Source organism: Mustela lutreola, chromosome 5, assembly GCF_030435805.1.
Source record: "Mustela lutreola isolate mMusLut2 chromosome 5, mMusLut2.pri, whole genome shotgun sequence".
Lineage (NCBI taxonomy): Eukaryota > Metazoa > Chordata > Mammalia > Carnivora > Mustelidae > Mustela > Mustela lutreola.
The window spans coordinates 132,509,430-132,532,874 of record NC_081294.1 but is presented as its reverse complement, the minus strand read 5'-3'; the positions used below and the strand labels follow the sequence as shown (position 1 = coordinate 132,532,874).

Sequence of the window (23,445 nt, the reverse complement as noted above, 5' to 3'; positions counted from 1 at the left end):
AGAGGGAGCAGTGATTGGACTCTAAGCAACACACACCCATTATCATCAGAACTCATAAGCTTAATTACAGAGAAACTGAAAGCTAATAATTTTTTATGCACAGTTACATCCCTAGGAGGCCAGTTACCATGGAAATCTCTCCTTCCTTTTCTTCTACTTAGAACGTATTTATATGGGAAAGGAAGTGAAATATAAACATGATGGAAACATTAAACAAGACATGGCACAGTTTGCTACAAATACTTTACATTTATTATAAGAATACAGTAAAAAGAAAGGTTCTGCAGACCTATGCATGGTAATTGGTCTATCGGAAAAGAAAAAGGCTATTCGAAAATGATCTAAGTTTACAAAAATGGTGAAATCATGTTTAAAAAAATCAGAAAACAATTGAAAAACATCATACAATGTTAGAGTTGAAAGTATATTTTCTTCTGGATGTAAAAGCTAACAAATAAATAAGTGTTAAATACAGACCAGAGTTAAAAAATGGTCAGAGACAGACAACTAACCGTTTTCTATAGTTAGCTGTCATTCATTGTCAGACTTGTTTACAAAGCCAGAGAAACTCACCAAAGGCCTTGTGGGTATGCTCTACACTTGAATTTTTTTTTTTTTTTTAATAAGAAGCACCCTATTTCCAGTGTTTCTTTTATTCATTTCACAAATAAATTATTTTAAAACAGCAACAAAAAAGATTAAAGGTGCTTTAACCTGATAGTGTTGGCACTAGAGGGAAACGGTAAACCACAGGAGTGTTTTGCTCAAAGTGATGCTTATCGATGGAAGGTCTACACCTTGGCAGGCTGGGAGCAGGCACCACTTGTACCCCATCTTCTCAAAATCATCTTCTATCAAAGGGAAGAGGAAGCAACCCAGAAAATTGAATTTCTGCAACCACTCACTGTGGACCCGTGCTAGGAAAATGGCAGTGTCTTAATCCAGCGGGCTACCCACAGTCAAATGGCCTGGGCACTATTTGTATAGTTCATCTTTGCTTTTAGTTTGCTTGGGTTCCTGAAGAAGTCAGGGCTGTTCTTGGGACCTGGACAATTTGGTTTTATTCTCCTGCATTTATCTGGCTTTTCCTAACCCTATGTGATTTGTTTGGGTATGACTTCAGAGAATTCCATCCTTCCAGGGTACTCCCCAGAACCCACCAAGAACAGCAGAGAAGGCCATAACATAAAAGTTGGCAGAGCTCACCCCCCCCCCACACCCCCATTATACTTGTGTTGCTTCTAATATATTTAAACATAAATATGAAATCTGAAGATGTCTGACTAACAAAGCTGTTGCAGTGAGAAAGCTCTGTACTCTCTGAAGGAAAATGCTCAAACTGGTCATGAAGTGTGCACTCCTGGCATGCTCTGAGAGTCAGACTGGGTCACAGAATGATCCTGGGGAACTGACATTTCATATGGTGCAGTGAAGTGTTCATCAAGCGAAAGAGTTTCCTATCTTTGGCCACTTTGGTCACAAATTGGGAATAACTAAGACCCTTCCCAACCAAGACCCTTCCCTACCAACTCCCCTTTATCTATGATTATGATTTGATGCTCAGAGTCTATACCTGGGGTTGGACTTAGAATTGTAGGGTTATGAAATACACTTGCTGTGGGGAACCAGGTGAACTTTGTGGAATGTATCTCTCTGACTCTAAAGCCAAAATAATAAATCTTATTAAAACGTGCATATTTTCTGTACATTTGCAAGAAAGGCCTAGCACCTGAGGAAGAATTATAGTGAATAAATTCCCTTCTATGGGACATGGTCTTTTGCTTGAAGCAAAAACAATTCAGACTGCCAGGAGATGGGCCTTCAAAGCACTCTACAGTCAAACCAGAAGAAGTGAGCTGTACTTTGGGTTAGGAGAAAACATTCAGTCCTATTAAGAACAGTTCTGGGCACCCTGCCCTGTGCATTTCCTTCCAGCAGTCTGGCATTTCTTAAGAGCAGGCAGGCAAGTTTATTTCTACCTAGTCAAGTTATCTGTGAAAGGAAAATTCCTACAGAATAGGGTGTTTTGCTTTTTAATTTTTCCCCCTTCTGTGTTTAAAGAAGAACAAAGGCATGGATTGGCGAGCTGGCCAAGACTACAAGGATGGTCATTTGCCTGATCTCAGGAAAAACAGATTCCAGATCTCACTCTCTCAGACACCGAAGTTTTGAATCCAGGCAGGGCAACTTAGAAATTTGAGCCTCTGTTTGGAGGTAGGTGGGTAGGTTTAAACTTCATAAAGATTGTTCAGGCAACTCAAAAGACCCCTAGGTTGTATAATTTGACAAGAGCTAGATGAAGAAAATATTAATAAGAATTTGGACTCCTATACTTCATTTTCGTTACTCAAATTTTTGCTGCTTTGGTGTGGGAATTGGGATTTTTTTTTTTTTTATGGCCATCTTACATTTACCCTGTGTTGCTCAGAGCTTTGACCTTTTCCACTAATATCTGTCCTATACTTTCAAAATAAGGTATTCCCTCCTGTGACCAGATGGATTGCCTAGATGGTTGTAGTTTTTGCAAGGATGTTTTAACTGAGCACATAAGGGTGAGGTGGTGTTTCTATTGTCCAATGACCAAAGTCTGGTTTCTTAGTATGTCACTTTAGAATCTGCTTTGGATAGTATCTGCCATGTGCTTATTCTGATATTACAGATGTTCTTAGCAAATGGGAGAAAGATGTGATATTTGGCTTTTTAGGAAGGGTACTGCTTTGGGGGAAGTATAGAGTACAGCTGAGGTTTTAACACAGTGGTGCTCTTGGGTTTGTATATCTAGGTAGGTGGCTTATTCTGAACTTGTCTTCATGTCCGTGAACCTCTTTTCTGAATCTACGGAGAAAGTCTTTAGCATTGCACAGTTAAAATAATTTTAGACGTTTATGCATAGGGAATGTGCAGGGAACAACACAAAATACTGGCATGGAAGAGAGGAATGGTAAAATTGAATATGTCCAGGGGTTTAAGATAGAGTAGTCATTGCTAGTGTTCTGACATTTCTATGTAGGTAGGGTGCTTCCCTGGGACATGCCTGCTCAGAGTGGTCTTTGTGTCCTAGGAAAAATCTCCCAAGAGCCTCTATTGATAGTGTCACTCCACTAAGGCTTCTACCCACTTGTCCTGTCTCCAGCACAAGGACGACAAGGAAGCTATATTCTAAGCTGCATGTACCATGGGGCTGCTCCCAGAGTGGCCGTGCAGTTGGCTTCAGTAAATGGATGCCTGGGAGTTCCCTACAAGGCAGGGCATCCTGAGCACCTGAGGAGAAACTCTCTGGTCTAAGGCCATTGCGATGTTATCCAATTAAGGCTGATGATAAAGGCCTTCCTGTTAGTAGCTGCATATGAGAAAAGGAAATACCAACCAGAAGTTAAAAAAAACCAAAAACAAGAAACAAAAACAAAAAAAGTAGCACCCAGCACAGTTCCCTGTACCTGACGTGGCAGATGTTCAGGAAAAGCTTCCTGAGTGAATAAAGACGAGAGAAAACACATGATGAAATTCTGCTACCAGGGTCCTTACTATCACTTAGAACACTTCTTTGTAGAATATTTGAATCTGCTGGTCTCACTGGGAATGTGTGGGAAGAGAGTTTAGAAATTCAGAATTTGAATCTCCTTAGAATAAAATAAATATTCATGTTTCAAGGTTCTTACAAGTTTGCTGGCAAGGAGGGAGGCTAAATCTGTCTTCATGCTGCAGGCAGATATACCTACTACAAGATTCCTTTAATAAAATAAAAAGCAGGAGCTTTCCCTGCAAACGTCCTCCATGGGCACCTACCCTACACATTCGTGGGCTGCGTGGGGAGCAGGCCAGGCCTTATGGAAAAACCCAGCCAGGGTGATTTTTCATTGCGCAGTGGCTACCTCCTGAGATTATCAGGGGCATAAAAGAAAATCAAATCAATATCCAATTCAGTGTCCTTTAAGAAATGTTGTAGAGGCTTGAGAGGAATGTAATGTTTAATAACATACAGCAGGAAGCTCCTCAAAACCCCCTTTTGAGGACAGGCATTCTCTCACTGCTGCTGCATTTCTTTGAAGGTTAGCCCTGGGGCAGCTTTGCGTGGGGACTCTGTCACTGCCCTGGCCCCCCACCCCTTCAGTCTTGGTTTTTCCGAGCCTCTGGGTCTGCCTTCTGCATCTCAGCTCAGCTGTGCTGCACCACCACTGGCTTTGGGGACTTTTCTACAATTCTTTCCCCTCAAACATGACTGGACAAAGACAAGAAACACTGTTCAGTTGGTTCATTGTTCATTTTCCTCCTTCCCTGCTGAATTCCGTTTCCCCAGAGTAGAGCTCACCCCAGGAAGGTCCCTCTGCGCATGACCCCAGGAGCCAGTTAGTGGACGTTAGTCAGGAGGGGAAACAGGGCTGATCCGAGTGCTCTCATTGAGGCGACTACGCCCTATCGCAACTAGAAATTTGTAACAAAGAATGAATAATGAGGGACCTTAGTTGATAGATCCAGATCCTAGTCAGCAAGACAATGGTCCAGCAGCACGGGGTGCCCAGAGCCAGGCATAGAAAACTGCTCCCAATGCAAGGGAGAGGGATTTGGTTTGCTCCCACTAAGGCCCACATACTGGCGGGTGACCTCTTTTGCTTCTTTGGCTCTGTATCTTTTTAATTATCTGTAGGGAAGGATCTGCCTGGAGGCACTGGTCTCCTCCGGCTTTCTAGGGACATTATCCAAGTGTCTGTTCCACTTGAATCATTCCACACTCTCTGCAGCGGCTGCACCATTGTGTCTTAGAAGAACGGGTTCTTTGCTCTCTTGCCTTTGCAGATGCCCACCTCAGCTCCTTATTAACAGACAAACTAAAGTCTATGCTCATTACTTCCGTGCAGTTTAAAGTGACTGGAATTTAGTTCAGCGGGATCCTTCCACCACCTAAGACTCTCCGTCCTTATTAGTGAGCTAAGTGAGTCTTGATGTCTATACTCAACAATTCAGAACTTAATCTTTGAATCAGTATGAGGCGGTAGGCTGGTTTTCAAGGGGTAAGAAATATTTCCTTAAATTGAATTATGACCAAGATATGTAGTTTATACAACTTCTGCATTATAGCATTATTCTTTAAAGGAGAATTTTATGGGACTCTAAGACTATCAGTATCTCCTTCAAGTAGGTAATCTTGTACATGAGTATTTTCTTTTGTAGAAATGAATATGCAATTCTGGATTCTCCCAAGTAATACTGTATTCAGACTTGATGTGAAACTAACCAAAACAGAGAAAAATAAATAAAATTAAAATATTTAATAAAAAATTTCTGGTATGCATAAGCAAATCAGAGTTAGTAATAAAAGGGGTAACTTTATTTTAATGGTAAACTTCATGCTAACTTAATGGTATAATGGGAATGTAATATAAACTCATTTTCATATAAAATCTTTGTTTCCATTTAATTAACATATTAATACATAAAGAAGATGTGTCTTTTTCAGTGCCCGCCCCATGGTTGCCCTATTTTGTGTTATTCTCTGTTTTGTGTGAAGGCTCTGACCTGAATACAAAAGTCGGTCTTTACATGACTCAGAAGAGTGCTTATGGACAATCAGTTCTGTTGCTAAGAAACTTCTAAAGTGTCAGTGGTGTGATCAAGGGAGTACGTGTAAAAAGCAGAGTGCTGAGACAGAGAGCCTCCTTGCAGAGTCTATCAGTCTCACTTCGGAATACCCCTGGCCACAAAACAGTGTCCACAGGGTTTCCTCCCTTTGGTTGTCAGGTACAGTCTGAGAACATCTCCTAATCACAAGCAAGCCCCTGAAAGCGGAATAAATGCCTGAGACAACTGAACGACAGCAATGTGCTGTCGCTGATTTTTGCATTGTAAGTGTTAGGTTTATCCCACTAACGAGGTTCTCAGTGTGGGGCATATGTGATAACTAAAACACTTTCTTCTTGACACAATCTTGTAGAGTTATTTTAGTGGTATTAGCCAAACTATAAAAAACTATATGGCAAAACCAAAATACAACATAGACAAGAAAGCCATACTATGGCTTAAAGGAAATTAAACCTATTTCAATGAGTAAACATAAGCTTTTCTTTTAAAAATAACCTTCAAATGAAAAACAGTTGTGGAATGTGTACTGAACAATGGCTAATACAATTAGGCTCATGGTCTATACTGATCTGCTAGTAAGATGTTTCAATAATATTGTATTTGTGATAAAATGGTGAATTATGGATGAAGAACTTTATTGCCTATATTAAATTTGGGAGATGAGAGGGAAAGGATTACATGAGACCTTTCACTGGGGACTCAGTGGTGAGATGGGCTGAAATAAGGCCTCTGGTTTTAAAAGTCTAAATAAAACTTATTAATCCTTTATTATTATTTTTCTAGAAGAGAAAGAATATATTGGCTTTGAGAAGTAGCCTTAGATTGCATGGAATATGAAATTAATTTTAGGTTTCAAATATTGGCAATAAATGTTAATTTAACATTAAAAGATTTCTTGAAAAATGATGAACTACCTAAATATTTGTCATAAAGGTTTGCTGGTGATTCACGATAAAAAAATGCAGGTAAGTCAGGCTTCTGGGCTTATTACCACCCCCACCCCTACTCTGTACTCATAAATTTAAGGAATTATGACAGGAACTGCATAGGAGTGATAGATGGAACTCTTGGAAAATCCATTAACAACACAGATTTGTGACCTGGCTTAATTACATTCAGTCTAGTGGCAATTTTGGTTTCTGTTTTCTTACTAAACAAGTTATGAGGCTTTGTGCATTTCTGAAGCCTTCTTTCCCTACATCAACTTGCAGATTCAGAACGGTATTTGTATGTGTGCTTTCTGGGTATGGATTAGCCTCTTAAAGTACATAATTCCAATAATTATCAGTGACAGAAGGGATGAATAAATTATGCTCTAAGCACAACAAAATTAACAGTAAAAAAATGGTTTGCATAAGTTTTTCTTAATGCATGCGCCTATATTAAATTTAATATTCCATACAACTTATCCTGAAAGACTCCCAATGAGTGATTAATCCTGAACTATACCACTGCCTGCTTTGGGCCAAAGAATAAAATAGAATTTAAATGCTGCAGATGTCACGATGTTTTGAAAAGCTTCTTTAATTTAAGCACAGAGTTATGATGTGAATTGCAAATTCTAACAGCCTGGATGAGGGAAATATCAATGCCATGTTCACTCTTTACACTAGAATGCAAAGATTAAGCTTCAGGTCTTGTTCACAAAATTAAAGCCAAAACCATCATTCCCTCTCCTTGCTGAGAGCTTAGCGTTGAGGCTAGTAAGTGATGAGGGTCTGTTTTCTTTAAATAAAGAATATCATGAAGAGATTCATTTGGAAATACGGACAAAGGGTAAAAATGTCCCACCTGACTCTTCTTTTGAAGACTGGCAAGTGCCTGAAGACCACAGCAAGCACTTAATGCATCCGGGCTTCGATTTACCGCAATATAGGCCATCAAAAGAAGTTTCAATTTTTTACCGTATTTGACAGAAAGGAATACATTGCTGATTTTTTTAAAAAGTTGCTTTGTATATTGTAATATATTTTGAGGGCAAGTTTACTTGGCTTTCATTTTGATCTGGATGTAGTAATTATCAAATGTGTACAAAATTTGCAAGGAAGTTGAAATGATAGACTCAAGCTATTTTGTTCTCTTCAGTATTATCCTTTATACTCTTCAAAGTACTGGGTGTGAGTTCTGTGCGATGGTATTCCTAAGCAGCGAACAACAGCTGGAGAGGAAAGGAGGAATTTTCTATCCCATAAGCTCTTCCAATGGATATAACCAAATGATCACTAAGGTGCTATTTATCTGAACAGAGGCCCGAGCACTTAGTAAAAGCTCCCAAGCCACATTTACCCCTGAGTGTGACCATCTCCTACACACATATTTATCCTGAGAGGCAACTATATACAGAACACGGGGTAAGTTCCCTGGATGCAACTAACATGCAGCTCAACAGACTCCTCCTCTTAACTCTGTGTTCCATCTTATTCACATGATGTGTCTCCAGAACGGTGCTCGCATACGGGTCGGATAAGATAAGGTTATCCTAAGACAAGGATACGTTCCTGGCAGCAGTGTAAGGGTAAATGAAGGGGGAAAGTGGAAACAGGAGGGATGCCCCTCTATCTTCTTCAATAACGTTCACTTAACTTCTTTACCATTTACTACTGCTTAATGGTGTGTGTGTATGTGTGTGTGTGTGTATGCAGGCACATGTGCATGTGTGTACGTACATCCGTGTGTTTACGAACTAGAATCATGAAATTCCTTTGGCTCTGGAAACGGACACAAATAAAGGGAATTAAATACCAGGATGCCTCCTCTGAGGTGAAAGTAACTTAACCCAAAGTAGGCTGTTATTTCTGTGGACGTGTGCTTTATAGTTTCACTAAATTTTTTTTTTTTTTTTTTTTTGCTGCCATTAGGCTTTAAGTATGAACTTCTGAAAACATTTCTTAGAACTTTTCCTGTGATTTCAGACCATAAAATAAAAGGTGTGTGAGTATGTAAAAACTCTGAAAAGAAGGCAGATTTTATATTCTCCTTCTCTTTCTCTAGCTGTTCCTTTCTCCAGACCTGTCTCCCACACACACAGCTCTCAAAAACATCTTTTTAAGATGTTTGCTGTTGCAACCCTAAGAGCATGCTCTTGAGGACATTCCATGCGTCACTGTCCGACACCCAGACCAAGGAGCAGGGAAACAATTAGCTTCCTAATAATAGAGGAGTGTGATGCTTCTCACACTGCACTTCTTTCTGGCAAGAAAGAAGAGAAAGACCCTAAGTGGTCCAACTAGCTCCCAATAGAAAATGATGTTGACAAACAGAATCTTGCCTTGGCAGAGCAAAAAGTCACTTTTGGTTGGAATGTGTCTTGCAGACAATGGCATTACCAGTGCTGCTCTAGCACCCATGGAGTCAGTCTGAGGCACAGGAGAGCAGCCTGGGAACTGTGCCTGAAGTAGAAAACCTTTGAGAAACATCAGTGGTCCTGGTATGTAAAAGATCTGATCATCCCTCCCACTGAGGGGCTGTGCTTTTCTATTTACAATGGCCTAAAATGGCAGGATTGCTGTGGTGAGCTAATAAAGCCCTTGGTAAGAGTGTCTGTTTCTGGAATACATTGGCCTTTGCCTTTTTTTTCTGTCAGTGGCACATACTTAAAAAAACAGTTAATAACAAGAATCACCTTAGAAGACTGTTGTAGGTAATGCAGTATAAACTCATTGTTAATGAGAACAGTGTCACTCTGTTGGAGGACCAGGTCCCAGAAGCTGTTTGCACTGTTCCGTCATTGTGTGATTTTCCTCTTGATGACAGTGAGTTCTTTCTGAAGTTCACTGAACTTGGGGCGGTTTTCAGGTTTATAATCCCAGCACTTCGTCATAATTTTGAAAATGTCCTCTGGGCAGTGCTGAGGGGCTGACATTCGGTATCCTGAAGACCCAAGAGGAACAGAACAGAGTTTAGAATGGAGAGAAGATAGGAACAGTCACACAGGGCAGTACGCAGTGTGTAATCTTAGTACCTTATGTTGCAGGTATAATAGAAACCCCCCAAAACCCATTTCAGGACAAACTGACTTCTGGTTTCTGCAAGTGATGTAGAATTCAGTATTACAGAGGCATCAAATTACCTTCTAGCTTCAATAGCTTATTTTCCATTTGTTTATTTGTCACAGAGTCTGAGGTAAGATAAATCACATACACATGCATATTTCAGTTGTTCTAAGTATTTACTTTTGCTTTTAGAATTTGCTTTATAGATGCTGTGGGCAGAGATTTTTTTTTTCATCATCAATACAACCCAGGTTTTTGAAGATGAAGAGAAGATAAGGATTTTACAAATGCTAAAAGTGACATAAAAACGAGTAGGAGCTCTATTCCCTGACAGTCCAAGAAGAATTGTGAATTCAGAGCTGTCTGGTGGTGTGCTGGGTGGCACAGACGTGCCTGTGCGGCTGCGAGTCTTCCTCCTGCACCCGGTTCAACAGCCAGCCTCCTGGAGAGGGGCCTCCCACGAGGGCATTACTGGGTCAGAAGCATTCTCTCTGGTGAGAGCTCTAGACCACACTAGAGCACACCAGCTGGCCCCCAGCACCAACCTGTTCCTGTTTCTGATCTGGGAACAGCTTATGGTTTCTTCAGAAATGTTAGACAATTTTCAAAAACATCTCTCTGAAGTCCAACTACATTTCGATTAACAATACTATTAGTGGTGTTCATCTGGCATAGAATAAAAAATTAGGAGTTGGAGGAACGCTACTCCCTTTGGCTTGAAGATAGTGCATGGCACAACCTTGCAGATGTCATGCCAGGCAGGGGGAATGCAAGGAAAGCCTATAGCTCTGTTTTTAAACTCTTGGAGTCTTTAAAAGTTTCTTTTGCTGTCGTTGGTTTTGTCACAGAAGAGCCACACCGTCCAAGGGTGGCAAAAGCACAAAAGTGGTATGTCCCCTCCTCCCGCTAGGACCTCCACAGACATGGCACTAGCACTGTCCCTGGGAGCTGGATGCGAACACTGCTACCCCCGTTTTTGGCTCACCTCTTTCTACTTGCTCCCGTGCTTGTTGATTTGTCATTCCAGGGTATGGACAGACCCCCAAGCTGAATGTCTCCCAGAGGAGGATGCCGAAGCTCCACACATCACTCTCAGAACTGTATCTCCCTGGAGGGAAACAAAACCATAACAGGTAAGTGTGTAAGTAGGGGACCATTTCTGGTTAAACATGCCTTTGTCAGTTACATGTCAGCATATTTAAATTTACCAGTGGAATGCAATAACTAGTGATCTTATTTCTTCACTAGTTTTACTTTCCAGGACTAGTAATATTACCAATTAAATGAATAGTCATCAGGCTGCTGGTTTAACAAAAGCAATTTTCAAATGACTTTTCCCCCACCAAAAAGACAAATATTCAGCCAGCATGCAAGTTTACTTTCCCTGTAGTATCTAAATGAGATGGATGGTTTCTATTAAAAAAAAGATACAAATTTGTACACATCAATGCCTAGGAGATTAAATAAGTTGGATTTCTGCAATTTTGTGTTCTGCCTCCATCATTTTATTTCTGTTAAAATTACAAACAAACTTAAAGCAATAATGAAAGTTTCTTGACTTCAATTTTTTACTTGTCACTGTTTACAGATATTCTTACATCCTTAAAGGTCTCATTTTTCTCCACTCTTTCATTTATAGAAAATATACTTTTTTCTGCATATATTTTGAATACGGTAGAATTAACATAGCTGACTGATAAGAACAACTTCTTTAAATTACATGGTGCCTTGTTTTGTCCAGCTATTTTGGTGCACCTGTTTTACTGAGCTACATCTACATGAGCTAAGTTCTTTGGATTTTTTTTTTTTGGTAGTTTTTGAGAGAAGCACAGACATAAAAACACAAGATACCTTCTGGAGGTGGATATGAAATCAAGGGGGGAAATGGAAAAATCCTTTCTATCCTCTAAGACCCAAAGAATTTAAAGACGTTCATAACATATTTTAATTTTTTATATAGAGCATACACTATCATAACTAAACCCCATTTGTAGTGGTGTAAAACGGTTCTTAAATGATTTCATTTCTATCCCCATTGTAAGCTACCCACCTCAACTCTGCCACTGTAGGATTATAAACACCCCTCGGGTAAAAACATCTTGTTACTTTAAAGTAAGATGGCTTTTTCTCTCTCTTGAACAAAGTAAAATGAGAATGATAGTGTGCCTGCGCTTTGATAACTTCTGTGACGTCAGAGTCTAGAGTGTAGTTGCTGATTATTCCCTCCAGCTGTGTGAATTAGCTTGCTTCTTACTAGACAGTAATTACGGAAATTCACTATGCTGTTTGGTGGTGAGATTAGTTTTCTTGTCTGCATATCAACCCTTTTCATGTTTGCCATCCAATAATTTAATACTTTGCATGGAAGTCATTCAATGACTATAAGTTACGATTAATTCTTGAAGAAAGGTGTACAGAGCCAAATACTTTATTTTTGTAAGATGATATATCAGGGTAGAGATCAAGAAAAAGGCATGTTGCATATAAACCAAGATCACACTCCCAAAAGTGAAAGTTAATAACCGAATTCTATAACCTTGACCTTAAACCTGGTTTTGCTGGATAATTTAATTTAAAAAATGTTAATTTCTCTGCTTATTTTAATGAGGTATAATTGATACATATTATATCAGTTTCAGGTGTACAGCATAACGATTCAGTATTTGTATGTATTGCAAAATGATCAATACAGTAGGACTGACATCCATCACCGTACTTAGTTGCAAAAATTTTTTTCTTGTGAGGAAAACTTTAAAGACTCACTGTCTTAGCCACTTCAACATATGCAATACAGTAGTATTAATTATAGTCACAATGCTGTTTTATATTCCCATGATTTATTAATTTCACAACAGGAAGTTTGTGCCTTTTGCCCCACTTCACCCATATTAACATCTCCTACCTCTGGCAACCACCAATCTGCTCCCTGTATCCATGACCTTGGTTTGTTTGTTTGTTTCTTTCTTTCTTTTATTTGAAGATTTTACATGGAAGTATAATCATATTGTATTTATCTTTCTCTGACTTATTTCCTGTAGCATAATGAGCCTGAGGTTCATCCATATTGTCACAAATGGCAAGATACTATTTTTATGGCTGAATAATATTCCATTGTATATGTATACCACACCTACTTTATCCTTTTATCTGTCAGTGGGCACTTGTTTCCATGTCCTAGCTACCATAAATAATGCTGCAATGAACATGGGGGTGCACATATCTCTTCAAGTTAGTGTTTTCCTTTTCTTAAAATAAATACCCAGAAGTGGAAATACTATATCATATGGTAGTTCTATTTTTATTTTTGGGGGGAATCATCATACAGTTTTCCATAGTGGCTGCACTATAAATACTTCCACCAGCAGCGCACAAAGATTCTCTTTTTTCACATCCTAACAAACATGTTATTTGTGATCTTTTTGATTATAGTCATTGTAACAGGTGCAAGGTGATCTTATTTTAGTTTTTTTTATACACTGGTATTACAGTACCATTGACTATATTCCCTATGCTATACCTTTCATCTCTTTGACTTATTCTGTAACTGGAAGCCTGTACCTCCTACTACCTTTCATCCATTTTGCCTATTCCCCCCAAACATCTCCCCTCTGTTAACCATCAATTTGTTCTGTGTTTATGGATATTTTCCTGCTTTTGTTTTGTTTTTTAGATTAAGTATGTAAGTGAAATTTGTCTTTGACTTATTTCATTCTAGACCCATCTGTTTTGTCATAAATGGCAAATTTTCATCCTTTTTTATAGTTGAGTAATGGTCTATTGTATAACACACACCATATCTTTTTCATTCATCCATCTCTCGATGGACATGTAGGTTGCTTCTATATGTTGGCTATTTTAAATAAGGGTGCAATAAACAGGAGTGCATATATCTTTCTGAATAAACGTCTTCATTTTCTTTTGATAAAAGAGTAGTAAGATTATAGGATCATATTTTTATTTTTTTCTTGAGGAACCTCTAAATTGTTTACTACAATGGCTATACTAATTTACATTCCTACCAACAGTGTGAAGCGCTCCTTTTTCTCCACATTCTTGCCAATACTTGTTATTTATTTTTGATTCAAGCCATTATTAGAGGTATAAGGTGATATTTCATTGTGGTTTTGATTTGCATTTCCTTGATGACTAGTGATATTAAGCAACTTTTCATGTCTGTTGGCCACCTGTATGTTTTCTTTGGAAAAAAAAAATGTCTGTTCAGGTCCTCTGCCCATTATTTAATATTACTATTTGTGTGTTTTTTTGGTGTTGAGTTGTGTAATTTCTTTATATACTTTGATATTAACGCCTCATCAGATATCTTATTTGCAAATATCTTCTCCCATTCAGTAGGCTACCTTTTTATTTTTTTGTTGATGGTTTCCTTTGCTGTGCAGAAGCTTTTTATTTTGGTGTAGTCCTAATAGTTCATTTTTGCTTTTGTTTCCTTTGCCTGAGGAGATATACCTAGAGAAATGCTGCTAAGGCTATATCAAAAATACTACTGCCTATGTTTTCTTGCAAGAGTTTTATGGTTTCAGGTCTCACATTTAGGTCTTCATTTTGAGTTTATTTTTGTGTATGGTGTAAGAAAGTAGTCCAGTTTCATTCTTTTGGATGCAGCTGTCTAGTTTTTCCAGCACTTATTATTTATTTATTATTATTAAATATTTATTTATTTATTATTTATTTATTACTTAAAAAGATATTTATTTAAGTAATCTCTCTATACAAAGTGGGTATCAAACTCATGATCCCTAGATCAAGAGTCACACAGTTTTATGACTGAGCCAGCCAGGAGGTCCATCCCAGCACCATTTATTAAAAAGATTTTCTCCTCAACGTATATTCTTGTCTCTTTTGTCATAGATTAAGTAACCACATATGCACGAGTTTATTTCTGGATTCTCTTCTGTTCCATTGATCTATGTGTCTATTTTAATGCCAATATCATACTGTTATAATTACTACAGCTTTGTAGTACATCTGGTAGCTTGGGATTGTGATACCTCTAGATTTGTGCTTCTTTCTCAATATTGGTTCCATACAAATTTAAGATTATTTGTTCTAGTTCTTTGAGAAATACTATTGGTATTTTGATAGGGATTGCATTGAATCTGTAGGTTGCTTTTGGTAGTATAGACATTTTAACAATATTGCTACTTCTAATCCATGAGCATGGTATGTCTTTCCATTTGCTTTTGTCCTCTTCAATTTCTTCCATCAACATTTTACAGTTTCCAGAATACAGGTCTTTCACCTTCTTGGTTAAGTTTATTTCTAGGTATTTTATTCTTTTAGTGCAGCTATAATTGGAATTGTTTTCTTAATTTTGCTTTCTGCTAGTTGTTAGTGTATAGAAATGCAACATTTTTCTATATGTTAATTTATATCCTGCAACTTTACTAAATTTATTTATTCTAATGGTTTTTGGTACAGGCTGTTGGGTTTTCTTTTTATAGTAACCTGTCATCTGTAAATAATGATAGTTTTACTTCTTCCTTACCAACTTGGACACCCTTTTGTCTCATTGCTATGGCTACGACTTCTAGTACTATGTTGGATTAAAAGTGGTGAAAATGGACATCCTTGTCTTATTCTTTATCTTAGAGGAAAAGATCTTGTTTTTCACCATTGAATATGATGTGAGCTGTGGTTTTTCATATAGGGCATTTACTATGTTGAGATATGTTCCCTCTAAACCCACCTTACTAAGAATTTTTATCACAAATGGATGTTGAATTTGGTCAGATGCATTCTGTGCATCTAACTGAAATGATCATATGATTCTTACCCTTTGTTTTGTTATTGTGGTGTATCACTTTGATTGATTTGTGAATACTGAACCATCCTTGCACTTAATAAATCCTGCTTGATGGTGGTGGATGATCCTTTTAATGTAATGCTGAATGTGGTTTGCTAATATTTTGTTGAGGGTTTTTGCCTCAAAACCCCTCATCAGGGATGATGGCCTGTAGTTCATCAGGGATATTGGCCTGTAGTTCTCTTTTTTTGTACTGCCTTGGTATGGTTTTGGTATGAAGGTAAGGCTGGCCTTAGAGGATGTATTTGGAAGCTTTCTCTCTTCTATTTCATGTAGTTTGTGGAGGATAAGTATTAAGTCTTCTTTAAATGTTTAGTAAATTCACCCATGAATCCATCTGGTTCTGGACTTTTGTTTTTTGGGAGTTTTTTGATGACCAATTCAATTGTGTCATTAGCAATTGGTTTGTTCAGATTTTCAATCTGTTCCTGATTTTTAGAAGAATATATGTTTCTAGGAATTTATCCATTTCTTCTAGGTTGTCCAATTCATTGGCATATAATTTTTCATAACAGTCCTCCTATAATCCTTTATATTTCTGTCACCTTGGTTGTTACTTTTCTTTCACTTCTGGTTTTCTGTATTTGGGTCCTCTTTTTTTTTTTTTTTTTTTTTTTTCCCCCTTGAAGAGTTTGGTTAAAGATTTCGCAATTTTGTTGATCTTTTCAAAGAACCAGATCTTGGTTTCATTGATTTTTTTCTATTGCTTTCTTTAAGTCTCTGTTTCATTTATTTCTACTTTGGTCTTTATTATTTCCTTCCTTCTACTAATGCTGGGCTTTGTATGTTCTTCTTTTTCTAGTTCCTTTAGGTGTAAGGTTAGATTGTTACAGTTTTGTTGTTTTGTTTCTTGAGGAAAACCTGTATTGCTATGAATTGAATTTCCCTTTTAGAATTACTTCTGCTGCATCTCAAAAGATTTTTGAATCATTGTGTTTTCATTTGTTTTTATTTCCTTTTATTTTTTTGAGATTTTATTATTAGAGCAAACACAAGCAAGGGGAGCAGCAGGCAGAGGGAGAAGTGGGTTCCCCACTGAGCAAGAAGCCTGATGCAGGACTCTGTCCCAGGACCCTGGGATCATGACCTGAGCTGAAGGCAGACATCTAACTGAGCCACCCAGGCATCCCTTTATTTCCTCTTTGATTTCTTCACTGAATCATTGCTTGGTTGGTGGTAAGTTGTTCAGAAACAATGTATGATATGATAACAGTTGTCTTAAATTTATTGAGAGCTATTTTGTGGCCTAATGTGATCTAATCTGGGGAATGTTTCATGTGCATTTGAAAAGAATGTGTATTCTGTTGTTTTTGGATGGAGTCTTCTGTACATATATGTTAAGTCCATCTGATCTGTTGTGCCATTCAAAGACATTGTTTCCTTATTGATTTTCTGCCTGGATGATCTCTCCATTGATGTGATTTGGGTGTTAAAGTCTATTATTTTATTAGTTTATTATTATCTCCCTTTATGTCTATTAATATTTGCTTTATGTATTTAAGCACTCCAATATTGGGTGTATAGATATTTACAACTGTTATATCCTCTTAATTCCTTTATCATTATGTATTGCTCTTTGTCTCTTGCTACAGTCTTTATTTTAAAGTCTGTTTGGTCTTATATGAACATTGCTCTTTGCTTTCATAATTTTCTTCTAATTATGTTGTCTTCTTTTCCACTTAAATAAGTCCCTTTAACATTTCTTGTAAGAAATGTTTCTTGTAAGACCAGTTTAGTGGTGATGAAGTCCTTTAACTTTTGTTTGTCTGGAAAACTCTTTATTTCTTCTTTAATTCTGAATAATAACCTTGCCAGGTAGAGTATTCTCAGTTGTAGGTTTTTTCCTTTCAGCACTTTGAATATCATGATGCATTTTCTTTTGGCCTGCAAAATTTCTGCTGAAAAGTAAGGCAGTAGCTTTATAGGATTTCCCTTGTATATTACAAGCTGCTTTTCTTTTACTGATTTAACATTTTTATCTTTGATCTTTGAAAATTCAGTTATATGTGTCATGGTGTGGGTCTCCTTGGGTTTATCTTGTTTGGAACTCTCTTTGCTTCCTGAACCTGGATGTTTGTTTCCTTCCCAGGTTAGCTAAGTTTTCAGCCATTATTTCTTGAAATAGGTTTTCTGTTCCTTTCTCTTCTCCTTCTGGAACCACTATAATATGAGTATATATTCACTTGATGTTAAGATCAAGGTTATGATCCCATAACATAACTTCATTTTAAAAATTCTTTTTACTTTTTTGCTTTCTTGCTTGAGTGCTTTCTATTACTCTGTTTTCCAGGTTGCTGATCTGTTCTTCTTCGTCCTCAAATCTAATATTGATTGCCTCTAGTGTACTTTTCATTTTGGTTATTGTATTCTTCAACTCTGATTAGTTCTTTTTTTATATTTTATATCTTTTAGTGAACTTCTCACAAAGTTCATCCATTCTTCTCCAGTGTGGGGGGCATCTTTATGGCATTACTTTGAACTCTTTGTCAAGTAGACAGATTATCTCCATTTTATTTAGTTCTTTTTCTGAGGTTTTGTTTTGTTCTTTCATTTACAGCATCTTCCTCTGTCTCATTTTGCTTATATTTCTGTGTTTGTTTCTATGAATGAAGCAAAACTGCTATGTCTCCTAAACTTGAGAAAAAGGTCTTGTGTATGGTCATCCTCTGTGTAGATTATCTGTGCCTGGTAATTTTGGCTGGATGGATGGAGCTGTGACTGATATGGGCTGGGGTTCCCATACTGGGCCTCTCTGGTGGGATGGTTGGAACAGAAGTAGGTATGGGCCAGAGCAATCCTAGACAGTGTGTGTAGAGGATGCCCTGGCAGGAGAGCTAAAGCTGAAGTCAACATGGACTAGGGTTGTTCCTGGGGCTCTCCATGCAGAGGTCACCTTGGCAGGAAAGCTGTGGCAAAAGTGAGTACAAGCCAGGGGTTCTTAGGGGTTCAGTGCAGGCAAAGAGCACCTGGTGGGGTGGCTGACATGGAGGGATGCATGGACGTGGCTGTTCTGGGATGCTATATTCAGGATGCATCCTGGCAGGGTGGCAAGAGCCATGGCAAGGTGTGGGCTGGGGAGTGGAGTCCCAGAGCACTCTGCAACAGGAGTGCTCTAGCAAGTTTTCTGGAGCCAAAGTGGTATGGACCTGGTGTCTTTCAGGGTGAGTTGCACCTGTGTCACCTTGGCGAAGACAGCTAGACATTTAATGAGCACTGATCAGTCATGTCCTGGTGTGTGCTGTGCTGGGTGGGGTTGCCTTGGGTTGGTGTGGGCTAGGGGTTCTGGGTTTACTGAAGAGGTAGGTTGGCTTTCAAGGTACAAGAGAATATAAACCATGACACTTAGCAGCCCCTCTGATTGGAGAGAGTTCCAGCAGCTCCCCTGCTGTTTGGTAGAGTTCTAGAGCTGGATCTTTTATATTCTAGTTGCTTTCTTAAACGATAGCTTCCCCCCACCGCCCATCCAGTACTACAGGGCATCTGGGGCATGTATGTCATTGTTGTTTTGATTTGCATTTTCCTGATGATTAATGATGTTGAGCATCTTCTCATAGACTTATTGGCCATCTGTATGTCTTCTTTGGAAAACTGTCTAGTCAAATTTGTCTATTTCTTAATTGAATTTTTTTGATATTGAGCTGTATGAATTATTTTGGATATTATTAACCCTTGATCAGATACATGATTCACAAATACTTTCTCCCATTTAGTAGGTTCCCTTTTCATTTCGTTGATAACTTTCTTTGTTGTGTAGAAAGTTGTAGCTTGATGTAGTCTGACTAGTTTGTTAAAGTAAAAAACTTTTACTTTTGGTGTCAGACCCAAAAAATTATCTCCAAAAAACCAAGTCAAGGAAATTAATGCCTGTGTTTACTTCTAGGAACTTGTGGTTTTGAGTCTTCTATTAAAGTCTTGAATCCATTTTGAGTTTATTCTTGTGTATGGTATAAGATGGTGGTCCAGTTTAATTCCTTTGCCTGTGACTGTAGTTTTCTTAGCAGCATTTATTGAAGAGACAGTCCCTACCCTACTGTATATTCTTGGCTCCTCTGTTGTAAATCGATTGATCATATACACATTGGTTTGTTTCTGGGCTCTCCTGTTTCATTGATCTGTGTACCTGTTTTTATGTTAATACCCTACTGTTTCAATTACTATAGCTTTTTAGTAGAGTTAGACATTAGGCAGCACAATGCCTCCAACTTTGTTCTTTCTCAGGAGTGCCTTGGTTATTCACAGTCTTTTGTGGTTCCCTACAAATTTTAGAATTGTTTGCTGTATTTCTTCCAAAAACACATTCAATCTGTAGAGTGCTTTGGGTATTACCAAATTGTTAAATACCAATATTCTCCTAATCCAGGATCAGGGAATATTTTTCCATCGATCTGTATTGTCGTCATTTCCTTTCACTAATTTCTTTCAGTGTCTGGAGTACAAGTCTTTCACGTCTAAGTTAAATTTATTCATAATTCATAGGTATTTTATTCTTTTGATACAGTTGTAAATGGGACTGTTTTCTTAATTTCTCTTTTTGATAGTCTATTTCAATGTACAGAAATGCAAGATTTTTGTATACTGCAAATTTACTGAATTCATTAATTGTTCTAACAGTTTATTGGTAGTCTTTAGTGTGCCTATATATAATAATGTCATCGGCAAAGAGTGATAATTTTACTTCTTCTTTTCCAGTTGGCATGCTTTTTATTTTATCTTTATCTAATTGCTCTAGCTATAACTTCCAAACTATGTTGAATAAAAGTGGTGAAAGTGGAAATCCTTGTCTTTATCTTATTTAACTGTTGAGTATGATGATAGCTGTGGGCTTGTGTTATATATGGCCTGTATGATGCTCAGTTATATTTTGTCTATACTCAGTTTGTTGAGATTTTATCATAAATGGATGTTGAATTTTGTCAAATGCTTTTTCTGCATCTATGGAGATGATAATTTTGATTTTTCCTTTTGTTAATGTGGCATATCTCATGGATTGACTTGTGGAGGTTAAAACATTCTTGAACCCCTGGAATAAATCCCACTTGAATATGGTGTAAAACCTCTTAATGTATTGTTAAATTTAGTTTGGTAAAATTTTGTTAATGAATTTTGCAGCTATGTTTAAAACAGATATTGGCCTGTAATTTTCATTTCTGGTGGTTTCCTTATCTGGTTTTGATATCAGGGTGATGCTGGCCTTGTGAAAGAACTTTGGAAGTATTTCCTCCTCTTCTATTTTTTTGGAAGAGTTTTAAATAAAGAAGAATTAATGCCCATCTTTCTCCATGTCTGGTAGAATTCACCAGTGAAATCATGTGGTCCTGGACTTTTGTTGTTGGTTTTTGTCTACTAGTAAGGAAACTGAAAAAGTAATAGGTTTGTTCAGGTTTTCTATTTCTTCATAATTTAGTCTTGGTGAATTGTATATTTTTAGGACTTTATCTATTCTTCTATGTCCATGTGTTGTGGCATACCGTTGTTCATAGTAGTCTTTTATGACCCTTTGTATTTCTGTGGTACTGGTGTAATATCTCCTCTTTCATTTCTCATTTTGAGTTCTCTCTTTTTTCTTGATAAGACTAGCTAAAGGTTTGCCAATTTTATTTTTTTCAGAGAACCATCTCTTTGTTCATCATCCTTTTTAATTGTCTTTTTAGTCTCTCTTTAATGTATTTATGTTCTGTGCTTTGTTATTTCCTTCCTTCTCTAACTTTGGACTTCATGTCTTCTTCATTTTCTAGTTACTTGATGAATAATGTTTGCATTTTTCTCTTTATTTGGTGCTATGAACTTCCCTCCTTCCTTTTGCTTCATCTCATGAATTTTGGTATATTGTATTTCCATTTTGATTTGTCTCAAGGTTTTTTTTTTTTTTTTTTAAGGTTTTATTTACTTATTCTAGAGAGAGAAAACACACATGAGCAGAGGGAGTCCTAAGCAGACTCAACACTAAGTGAGGAGACCTGTGAGAGGCCTGATCTTATGACCCTGAGATCATGACCTGAGCTGAAATGTAGAGTGCGACACTTAACTTTCTGAGAGGCCCTTCTGGTGCCTCTCAAGGTATTTTTTGATTGCTCTTTTGATTTCTTCTTATTATTCTTTTTTTTTTTTTTTAAGATTTTATTTATTTGACAGACAGAGAGAGAGATCACAAGTAGGCAGAGAGGCAGGCAGAGAGAGAGAGGAGGAAGCAAGCTCCCTGCTGAGCAGAGAGCCTGACACGGGCCTCGATCCCAGGACCCTGAGATCACGACCTGAGCTGAAGGCAGAGGCTTAACCCACTGAGCCACCCGGGCGCCCTTGATTTCTTCTTTAATGCATTGGTTTTTCAGTAGAATGTTGTTTAATATCCCAGTAATTGTGAAATTTCATACCATTGTGGTCAGAAAAGATGCTTGATATGATTTCAATCTTATTAAATTTATTAAGACATGTTTTGTGGCCTAAGATATGATCTGTCCTGGAGAATGTTCCATGTACACTTGAGAAGGATGTGTATTTTGGTGCTTTTGGATGAGATGTTCTGTATATATCTATGCAGTCCACCTAGTCCAATGTGTCATTTAAGGCCCTTATTTCCTTATTGATTTTTCTGTCTGGATGATCTATCCTTAGATAAGTGGTATATTAAACTCTTCTACATTGTTGCTATTTATTTATCCCTTTAGGTATGTTAGTATTTGCTTTAAAATTTTTTTATTAACATAAAATGTATTATTAATTACAGGGGTACAGGTCTGTGATTCATCAGTCTTAAGACAATTCACAGTGCTCACCATAACACATACCTCCCCAATATCCATCATGCAGCCACCCCATCCTCCCATCCTCCTCTCCCCCAGCAACCCTTAGTTTGTTTCCTGAGATTGAGTCTCTTATGGTTTGTCTCTCTCTCTGGTTTCATCTTGTTTCATTTTTCCCTCCCTTCCCCTATGATCCTTTGTCTTGTTTCTCAAATTCCTCATATCAGTGAAATCATATGATAATTGTCTTTCTCTGCCTGACTTATTTCGATTAGCATAATGACCTCTAGTTCCATCCACATCATTGCACATGGAAAGATTTCGGTTTTTTGGTTTTTTTTTTGGATGGCTGCATAGTATTCCACTTTGTATATATACCACCTCTTCTTTATCCATTCATCTCTTGATGGACATTGAGGCTCTTTCCATAGTTTGCCTATTGTGGACACTGTTGCTATAAACATTTGGGTGCACATGCCCCTTCAGATCACTACATTTATATCTTCAGGGTAAATACTCAGTAGTGTGATTGCTGGGTCATAGGGTAGCTCTACTTTCAACTTCTTGAGAAACCTCCATACTGTAATCCAGAGTGGCCGCACCTGCTTGCATTCCCACCAAGAGTGTAGGAGGGTTTCCCTTTCTCCGCATCCTTGCCAACATCTATCATTTCCTGACTGGCTAATTTTAGCCATTCTGACTGGTGTGAGGTGATATCTCATTGTGATTTTGATTTGTATTTCCCTGATGCCAAGTGATGTTGAGTACTTTTTCATGTGTCTCTTGGTCATTAGGATGTCTTCTTTGCAGAAATGTCTGTTCATGTCTTCTGCCCATTTCTTGATTGGATTATTTGTTCTTTGGGTGTTGAGTTTGATAAGTACTTTATAGATTTTGGATTCTAGTCCTTTATCTGATAAGTCATTTGCAAATATCTTCTCCCATTCTGTCAGGTGTCTTTTGGTTTTGTTGACTGCTTTCTTTGCTGCACAGAAGCTTTTGATCTTATTTAAGTCCCAATAGTTCATTTTTGCCCTGGTTTCCCTTGTCTTTGGCAACGTTTCTAGGAAGAAGTTGTTGCAGCTGAGTTCAAAGAGGTTGCTGCCTGGGTTTTCTTCAAAGATTTTGATGGATTCCTATCTCACATTGAGGTTTTTTATCTGTTTTTAATCTATTTTTGTGTGTGGTATAAGGAAATGGTCGAGTTTCATTCTTCTGCATGTGGCTGTCCAATTTTCCCAACACCATTTGTTAAAGAGACTGTCTTTTATCCATTGGACATGCTTTCCTGCTTTGTTAAGATTAGTTGATC

The 23,445-nt window shown here is 37.7% G+C and overlaps 1 protein-coding gene across 4 annotated transcripts in view; it reads right to left on the bottom strand.

The window, feature by feature from the left end:
• Positions 1-229: 229 nt before the first annotated feature.
• Positions 230-23,445, bottom strand: part of FER (FER tyrosine kinase) — a 483,097-nt gene continuing 459,881 nt past the window's right edge. For all 4 annotated transcript variants that reach the window (XM_059175617.1, XM_059175616.1, XM_059175619.1 and 1 more), the window contains 2 exons: positions 10,555-10,677; positions 230-9,447 (listed from right to left, as the gene is read on the bottom strand). In XM_059175617.1, the coding sequence (XP_059031600.1) occupies positions 9,302-9,447; positions 10,555-10,677 (269 nt within the window). In that variant the 3' untranslated portion in view covers positions 230-9,301. The remainder of the gene's footprint in view (positions 9,448-10,554; positions 10,678-23,445) is intronic.